We start from the raw sequence: 8,613 nt of genomic DNA, 5'->3' as shown, positions 1-8,613 counted from the left end.
AGCTAACTGTATATAAAGTAGTTTTAGGTAACTCCATATAAAGTAGTTAAACCAAGCTAACGTTCACTTATAGTTACAACTGTCTAACTGTGGACAGTATAAAGTGGTTAAAACTAGCCAACTGAATATAAAGTAGTTTTAGCTAACTGAATATAAAGTAGTTTTAGCTAATTGTATATAAAGTAGTTTTAGGTAACTCCATATAAAGTAGTTAAACCAAGCTAACGTTCACTTATAGTTACAACTGTCTAACTGTGGACAGTATAAAGTGGTTAAAACTAGCCAACTGAATATAAAGTAGTTTTAGCTAACTGAATATAAAGTAGTTTTAGCTAACTGTATATAAAGTAGTTTTAGGTAACTCCATATAAAGTAGTTAAACCAAGGTAACGTTCACTTATAGTTACAACTGTCTAACTGTGGACAGTATAAAGTGGTTAAAACTAGCCAACTGAATATAAAGTAGTTTTAGCTAACTGTATATAAAGTAGTTTTAGGTAACTCCATATAAAGTAGTTAAACCAAGCTAACGTTCACTTATAGTTACAACTGTCTAACTGTGGACAGTATAAAGTGGTTAAAACTAGCCAACTGAATATAAAGTAGTTTTAACTAACTGAATATAAAGTAGTTTTAGCTAACTGTATATAAAGTAGTTAAACCAAGCTAACGTTCACTTATAGTTACAACTGTCTAACTGTGGACAGTATAAAGCAGTTAAAACTAGCCAACTGAATATAAAGTAGTTTTAGCTAACTGTATATAAAGTAGTTTTAAGTAACTCCATATAAAGTAGTTAAACCAAGCTAACGTTCACTTATAGTAACTGTCTAACTGTGGACAGTATAAAGCAGTTAAAACTAGTTAACTTTATAAAGTGGTTAAAACTAGCCAACTGAATATAAAGTAGTTTTAGCTAACTGTATATAAAGTAGTTAAAAACTAGGTAACTGTAAAAAGAAGTTTAAATTAGTTAACTATAAATTAGTTACAGATAGCTAACTGTATACAATAGAATAATAGAAACAGATCAGTGTTTCTGAACTTTTGACTTCTGATACTTTATGTAGGCATTGGTTTTGCTGTAGCTAATACTTTTAAATGCAGGACTTTTTACTTGTAGTCTAAGGAACTAACGTTACTTTTATAGGGTGGTATTGGAAGCCTACTTCTACTGAAGTTAAGGTTAAAAATACTTCTTCCACCACAGGCACTTAGTGAATCAAATGTTGTGTTGTGTTGTTGAGTTCAAAAGCCCACAAATTACTGACAGTTTTTCTACTAATGAACGGAAATTTCCGAATGCTACCGAACTCAGGTGTGTCATCACAGTGACAGGGCGCGTCACCGGAAGCAGCCGCTCCATATTTGGTTAGTTACCCGTCGAGCTGGATTCTTCGTTCCTCTCACAACCGTCACACACGGAAAAAGCAGGCGCGCGGTCGCAGCTCCTGCGGACGGCGAGAGGAGGAGACGGTGTTTGGAGACGAGGTTTGAGTCGAAGAAGTGAAAGACTGCAGTTTAAAGGTGAGTTTGTTATCATTCAGTTACACGCGCGGAAAACGGACAGTTTACAGGACAGTTTTTTACCAGTTTGAGATGAGAAGGGCGCAGCAACGTGCGACACACCGTCTGACAGGTGTGTTTCTGACTGCCTGCTTATGTCCAAAACGAAGGACGTGTACTTTTCAGCTGTTTATTTTGGTTTTAAACACAACTTTTCCGGCTCTCTGTTTGTGAGTGAAGCTCAAGTGTTGAAACAAGGCGTCATTTAATCGTCGTGTATCCAAATACAGAAAATAAATAAACCGATTTAACACGTTGAAGTCTTAACTAACTTGGTGAAGAGTCCTAGTTACCTGGTGAAGACTATTTGCTGGAAATTGGCCCAGGAAAACAACCCCTACTTCCAGCATGCATTCTTGCATAAGGGTTACCTACTGTAACTTTTAATTGGATGCATTTAATGCATTTTATTTTAGACTTAAACGATTAGCTAATCCATTAATCAAATCAGCAAAAACGTCAATACTTCTGGAGGAGTTCTGTCAATATGCAGTGTATAAATAAAATATGTGTTTTATTGGTTCTTTCATTTAGTGCTGAAACAGTTACTCATTAATCAGTTCAATCTGCAAACTGATAATCGATTTGTCATTGTCTTTGTTTTCGTTGTAAATTGAATGTGTTTGGGTTTCGTGCTGTTGGTTGGACTAAACAAACAATTTGAAGACATCTGGGCATCACCGTTTTCTGATGATCAATCCCCAAAAACAATCAACAAATACACTGATATTGAGAATATAGTACTAGTTGCAGCCCTACTTTAGTATCAGTTTAGCCAAAATGAACAGTTTGTTCAGCCCTGTAATACTCTCCACCCTGCCTGTCCTGTGTTGGTGAATCATCTCTTATTAGGGGGAAATTTAATTCTCGTGGTCTTAACTTCATTACTGTTAATTTCTCTGTTATTCTCTGTAAACAGAAAGAGACATAAGAATCAGGAAGAAGGTTTAAATATATTAAAATCTCACCAGACTGGTGCTGAAATGAAAGTAAAAGTCACCATGTTTTGAGCTGTGGAGAATTTTTAGCAGCTAAACATTGAAATCAAAATTAACACCAACCAAAGCACAGAGGGGGAAAATTGTCTAATAAAGAAAGATTCTTTACTTATTCTCTTATTTAAATAATAATCGTGTTATGTTTAGATGACGCTGTTATAAGGCTGCTTGTGTTTAGACACACATGTGTTTGAGAAGTTTGGCTTATTTTGTCACATTTCTAAAAAGGGTTTTGCACAAAAACGTTTTGTACATCCCTCAAAGAAGACTTTTGATACCAAATGGAGCTGAAAATACCAGGCAATTATTCGAGTAGTCGAGCGAAAGAAAATCGACTTATTTTCTATACTTCCTCAAGCAATAAACATCAAGTATACACCGCTTAGAGCTTCTGAAATGTGAGGATTTGCTGCTTTTCTTTGTCTCGTGTCACTGAACATTTGATATGTTTAGGTTTCAGACTTTTGTTTGGACAAAACAAGCACGTCACTTTGGAGTCTGGGAAATTAAAATGGGTGGTGTTGGGGTGTTGCAGCCCAAATACCAAACCCTTATGGAAATATTTTAAATGATGCCCAAATGTAATTACAGGTGTTTATTACTGGATTGCATTACAGCTGTTGCATTTAGATGTTCAGAGGGTTTCTGTTTCCTGACTTGTGTTTTTAAAAGAGAGTTTCAGATACTAGATAAACAGTGAGATTTCCTTCATTAAAACTTAAATCAGATGCAAATGTAGAGCTCGTGTGAGACTGGTTCAGTTTGGCAAAGACATTTTTCAAATTTATTTTCATTCGTCAAAATAATCCTGCCTGACAACTTTCAAGCAGCAGGTTATTTCCATGATGAATAGGAATACTTGTGTGTTTGTACAGGGAAGTTTAACATCACACACATTCACCTTTGTGTGAAATGTTGTCGGGGAGGCAGCAGGGAGGGCGGGTATTTAGCAGGAGAGAGAGACATGACTCAGTTCTCTCAGTCTGCAGCAGTTTAGACAAATCAGCGCTGCCCAGACGTTTTTGAGACTCTGTAGGAGTCATAATCAATAATCACTCAAGTTTTAGAAATACAAATTCAAACACAAGTCTGGTGTAGATCTATATCTGTATTGTGATTTAACAAATCTCTCTAATGTGTTAGTCTGTCTGTCAACACCTGACTCTGACTTTCCAACATGTTCTCACTTGGTTGGTGTCAGTTTGTAACGCCCTGGGGATCCTCTTAGGCCCCATCCACACTGCTCCATTTTAGTTTACAAACGGAGAATTAAAACGAATACGATCTCGGTGTATATTAAAACGACTGAAAATGCACTTCTATTGGCCGTTCGGGTGCACTGGGAATGCGCGGGCCGGTGTAAACATGAAGCAGATGGTCTCTTCCGTAGTTACAGAAGATTTGGCAAAAGAAAAAATAAATTCAGACGACGAATCAGAGCAGTTTTTTTGTTTTGCATGGACCAATAACGAGCTGGGACTGTAACTGAATGTTACACGGTACAAAGTAAATACAGCGACATGCACAGTACATGTGTAGGCAGATAAGTGTTATTTGCACGTAACAGAATATTTTAATGAAAATATGATGTCAAAAACCCGGTCATTAGCATCGTGTTTCTGCTTTGCATGACTTATAAGACCCAATCAGAGAGCTGAGCGTGAGCGTCTGCGTCATCGTTTCTAAAGTCGTTCGTTTTTGCACGTCTTCACTAAAACGCCCTCTCGAGTTTTGAAATGCAAAACGGGGTCGGCAGCGTTTCCAAACTCCATTATAGGTCTTCGCTTTCACCGTTGTAGTCTGGACGGGAGGTGCAAACGTAGCAAAAGGTCTCCGTTTTAATGCGAAAACGCAGTAGTGTGGACGCGGCCTTAGCGTCATAGTTCAATGCACTGGGAGAAGCCCTGTAGCTTTACTTTTGAATGCAAAAGGTAGGTGTAGGATATAAGTGACATAAAAGTCAGAGAGGTGGTTGAGGTGGGTGGGTAAGCCAGAAACCAGACTTTCTTGTGTAAAACAAAAAGTCAACTTTGAATGTTTTTTTTCAAGCCACGTGAGTAATGTACTTATTTTAACCCAAACCAGTATCTTTTCCTAAACCTAAAGAAATTTTTCACAATGTTGACCACTAGTTTTATTTTTGAAAGTTAAGCTGGATGTTGCATATGAATTTATTGTTATTAACCGCAGAGCCCTACATGTACAAAAATGACGCTAAAGGGGTACCCAGGGCGTTTAAAAGCCACGGCAAGGGGTCTTGACCAAGCGTCCATATGTGACGAGTGAGAATGTGTTCCTGTCCCCGTAGCCCGTGGTGACGCCTGTAAACGTTTCATTTTGTCCGACCAACAGTCTAAAAACACTAATATACTCAGTTTACAACTGCGTAAAACAGAAAAGCTGCAGATCGTCACATTGGATAAGTTGTGATCCAGAAAACGATTAACATAAATAACTTTTAAAAAATCAATTGGTTATCACAGTTGGTGAATTTGGTGAGATATAATTTTATTTTATTTTTTCTGTTGTTTGATTAATCGATTAATTGTTTCAGCCCCTTTTTTGGTACATTAATCTTAGAAATATAAACATTTTTCATTTAAAAAAAGAAGTCCAAATGGTATAATGTTAAATGTTTTTTTATTTTATTCATTGTTTTTATCTTTTTCTGCTGTATTATAATTATCAATATTTTCAGTGATGAGAGTTTACAAACCCAGTATGGCCATATTGAACAAATTTAATGTCAATCACTTATGTAATAAGTGTGTTTAAAATCGTCTGGTTCTTTGTTTACGTGACTTATTTAAAAACTTTTAAAAAATCCATTTTAACTGAATGAAACATGAATTATTTTTACCATTTACCAGAAGTCGTGTGTGTGTGTGTGTGTGTGTGTGTGTGTGTGTGTGTGTGTGTCACCATCACCCCCGGAGGCATTAACAGGATGTGTGTTTGTGGGTGTGTCTGGTTTACAGGGAGTGCCTCCCTCAGGTTGCTTACTGTCAGAGATTTATTCTCACAGCAGCCGTGTGTGTGAAGCAGGTCAGTAACGCGTCTGAACTCGATTAACTGCAGAAACGGGAACATGAACATTCCTGCATACGGCCGCAGTGCATGTGCAGAACCTCGCTGTGAATTTCTTAGATTTACTGATGGATAATTACAATCGAAATGACACTGCTGCTGCTGAACATACAGCGATTTACAGAGAGGCAAATGAGCTACAAACTGGAGGTGTGGAGTTGGAACGACGTGGCTGTTTACCAGGAAGAAAAGGCTCTAATGTCACAACACTGTCCAGTTGCATTATGGGAAATGTTGACTTTGGTGTTTTTTTGGGGGAGTTAAAAGTCAGGATATCTTTTGACCATTCATGAAAGTGTGACACCTCTAAGTCTTTGGAGAACTTTAATTCAAAAATTTTTCAATTATTCATTAAATTGTTTGTCTGTTTAAAACGTCAGAAAACCGTGAACAATTATTATATTTCTTGTCTTGTTTTATCCGACAAACACTCCCCAAAACACAGTCAATGACAAAGAAAAGCATTTAATCCTCACAATTATAGATCGACCGATGGATCAGTTGTCTTGTGACGTTACGTTTTCATGAAGCATTTGTTAGTGTTTGTTTTACATGTTCAGGGGCTGTATTCAGGTTTAGGTGTAAGGTTACTTTTTAGGGAAAGGGAAGGGTGACATCACGACGACATCACGTTTCATGAATGAACTGACTCAGGATGTCCACAGTGATTGATTGACAGGTCTGTGTCAAGATTAAAATAATATTAAATTGGACAACATTTGCATTTACAGTATTTCCTCTGATGAGGCACGTGTACATATCTCGCCATGAATAAGCTTTATTGATGTACTTATTGTAGCTGCTGATTGTTTTAGGGCTTTGATAATGATTCATCTGCTGATTATTTTCACCTGTTAATCATTTGCTCTATTAAAAGTTATATTTTCCACATCCCAAGGCGACCTGAAAGCGACAAAAATCTAAAGATATCACAAAGAAAAGATAAAAATTCTCACGTTTGAGAAGCACGAACCAGTAAATGTTTTTGGATTTTTTGCTTAAAAATGACTTAAAACGATAAATTGATTTAATAATATATTTGCAGATTGATTTTGATCAACGCAACAATTATTCGACTAATCGGTGCCTCCAGGGAGATCTAGAAAAACAAAAACCTCTCTGATTTGATGTCGCGTGTATTGTATTGTTTTCTGTAGTATATTGTACAATAATCACTTTCATTTCAATTAACATGAGAAGTTAAAATGTTTTTGTTGTGTTTGTTTTTTCAGGTTTGTGCTGAATCTTGAATCTGATCGATCCATCACCTGCCTTCTGCGTGACCTCTCCAGTTTAACTCCTGATATTGATCAGGTTGTTAATCTGTCATCAGCTCCAGACCAATAAATCGATCCTGCCGTGGACTCGTGATCGCCGCCTGACCAACCTCCACCGCTGCTGCTGGAACGCTGATGACCGCCATTGAGGACTGATACTGGATTATTGACCATGTCTGAACCACAGAGAAGCAGCCGATGAAGGAATATTTGTGAAATTCAAACCTACCTAATTTTGCAGATTTTTATTGGTCAGCTGACACATTGCAAAACTGTGATTGGTTGGCGCTCCGGGGAAGCTCTTCCTTATTGGTCGAATATTAAATACGAACGAATCACAGCAGGCTGATCAATGGCAGCGTCAGAACTCATCGAGGACGAGGACAGAGTCTGCCGCCACGTGGAAGTTAACGCGACCACAGTGAACGCCTCTACACCTCCTCATCCTCCGAGCGTTGCCAACGGTACCCCAACGTGCCCCGCCGACGCGCCGACGGCCCCCACCGACGCCCACGACGGCGCCAAACTGAGCAGCCTGATGAAACAGAACAAGCTGATTAACTCTCTGAGCAGCGGCCTGAGGCGCCACTGCGACTACGTGAAGATCTCCGTGCCGGAGGAGCGGGCAAACCGCCTCCCCAAGGAGTGGTGGAAGACGGGCGTGGCCTTCCTCTACGCCCTGTTCATCCTCATCTTCACCACCGTTGTCATCACCGTCGTCCACGAGAGGGTGCCGGACAAGTCGGTGAGCCCGCCGCTGCCGGACAAGTTCTTCGACTACTTGGACCGAGTGCCCTGGGCCTTCACCGTCACCGAGGTCAACGGGCTGATCCTGGTCGGGCTCTGGCTCATCCAGTGGCTCTTCCTCACACACAGGTACGATCTGCAGCCCTACTGCATCAGTAGAAGTACTCGTAGTGCAGCTTAGTTCTGCGGTCTAGAGGGTTATCCAGCTCCACATAAACATTATTTTCATTATCCATTTACCTCGTGCGTGTTTTTAAATAGTTGCGGTCTTCAAGTGACGTATTTTGTTTTACCAACAGTCCAAATATAAATAAAATAAAACAAACGAGCACGACAAATAAATAATAAATAAACGTGCACCTCTGTGTCTCTCTCTGCAGAGCTATAGTGGGTCGTCGCTGTTTCTTCCTGATCGGGACTCTCTACATGTATCGCTGCGTCACCATGTACATCACCACCCTGCCCGTGCCTGGAAAACACATGGTCTGCGCTCCAAAGGTACATATACACACACACCGTGTACTTACAGTGGGTACGGAAAGTATTCAGACCCCTTTAAATTTTTCACTCTTTGTTTCATTGCAGCCATTTTCCAAAAATCAAAAAAGTTCATTTTATTTCTCAGTAATGTACACTCAGCACCCCATCTTGACAGAAAAAAACAGAAATGTAGAAATTTTAGCAAATTTATTAAAAAAGAAAAACTGAAATATCACATGGTCATAAGTATTCAGACCCTTTGCTCAGTATTTAGTAGAAGCACCCTTTTGATCTAATACAGCCATGAGTCGTTTTGGGAAAGATGCAACAAGTTTTTCACATCTGGATTTGGGTATCCTCTGCCATTCCTCCTTGCAGATCCTCTCCAGTTCTGTCAGGTTGGATGGTAAACGTTGGTGGACAGCCATTTTCAGGTCTCTCCAGAGATGCTCAATTGG

The 8,613-nt window shown here is 39.1% G+C and overlaps 2 protein-coding genes across 2 annotated transcripts in view; both read left to right on the top strand.

Moving 5' to 3' along the window:
- Window positions 1-8,613, top strand: part of LOC123979923 (type-2 ice-structuring protein-like) — a 188,790-nt gene that overhangs the window by 124,139 nt on the left and 56,038 nt on the right. The gene's annotated exons all lie outside the window — the stretch shown is intronic.
- The window catches only part of LOC123980907 (phosphatidylcholine:ceramide cholinephosphotransferase 2-like), an 11,957-nt gene continuing 4,711 nt past the window's right edge, over window positions 1,368-8,613 (top strand). Inside the window, exons 1-3 of the mRNA XM_046065502.1 lie at window positions 1,368-1,527; window positions 6,884-7,804; window positions 8,056-8,173. Coding sequence (XP_045921458.1) covers window positions 7,281-7,804; window positions 8,056-8,173 — 642 coding nt within the window. The 5' untranslated portion in view covers window positions 1,368-1,527; window positions 6,884-7,280. The remainder of the gene's footprint in view (window positions 1,528-6,883; window positions 7,805-8,055; window positions 8,174-8,613) is intronic.

The sequence above is a fragment of the Micropterus dolomieu genome, linkage group LG12 (assembly GCF_021292245.1).
Source record: "Micropterus dolomieu isolate WLL.071019.BEF.003 ecotype Adirondacks linkage group LG12, ASM2129224v1, whole genome shotgun sequence".
In the NCBI taxonomy this organism is placed as follows: domain Eukaryota; kingdom Metazoa; phylum Chordata; class Actinopteri; order Centrarchiformes; family Centrarchidae; genus Micropterus; species Micropterus dolomieu.
Note: the sequence above shows the minus strand (reverse complement) of the source record. Positions and strands in the feature narration are given on the sequence as shown.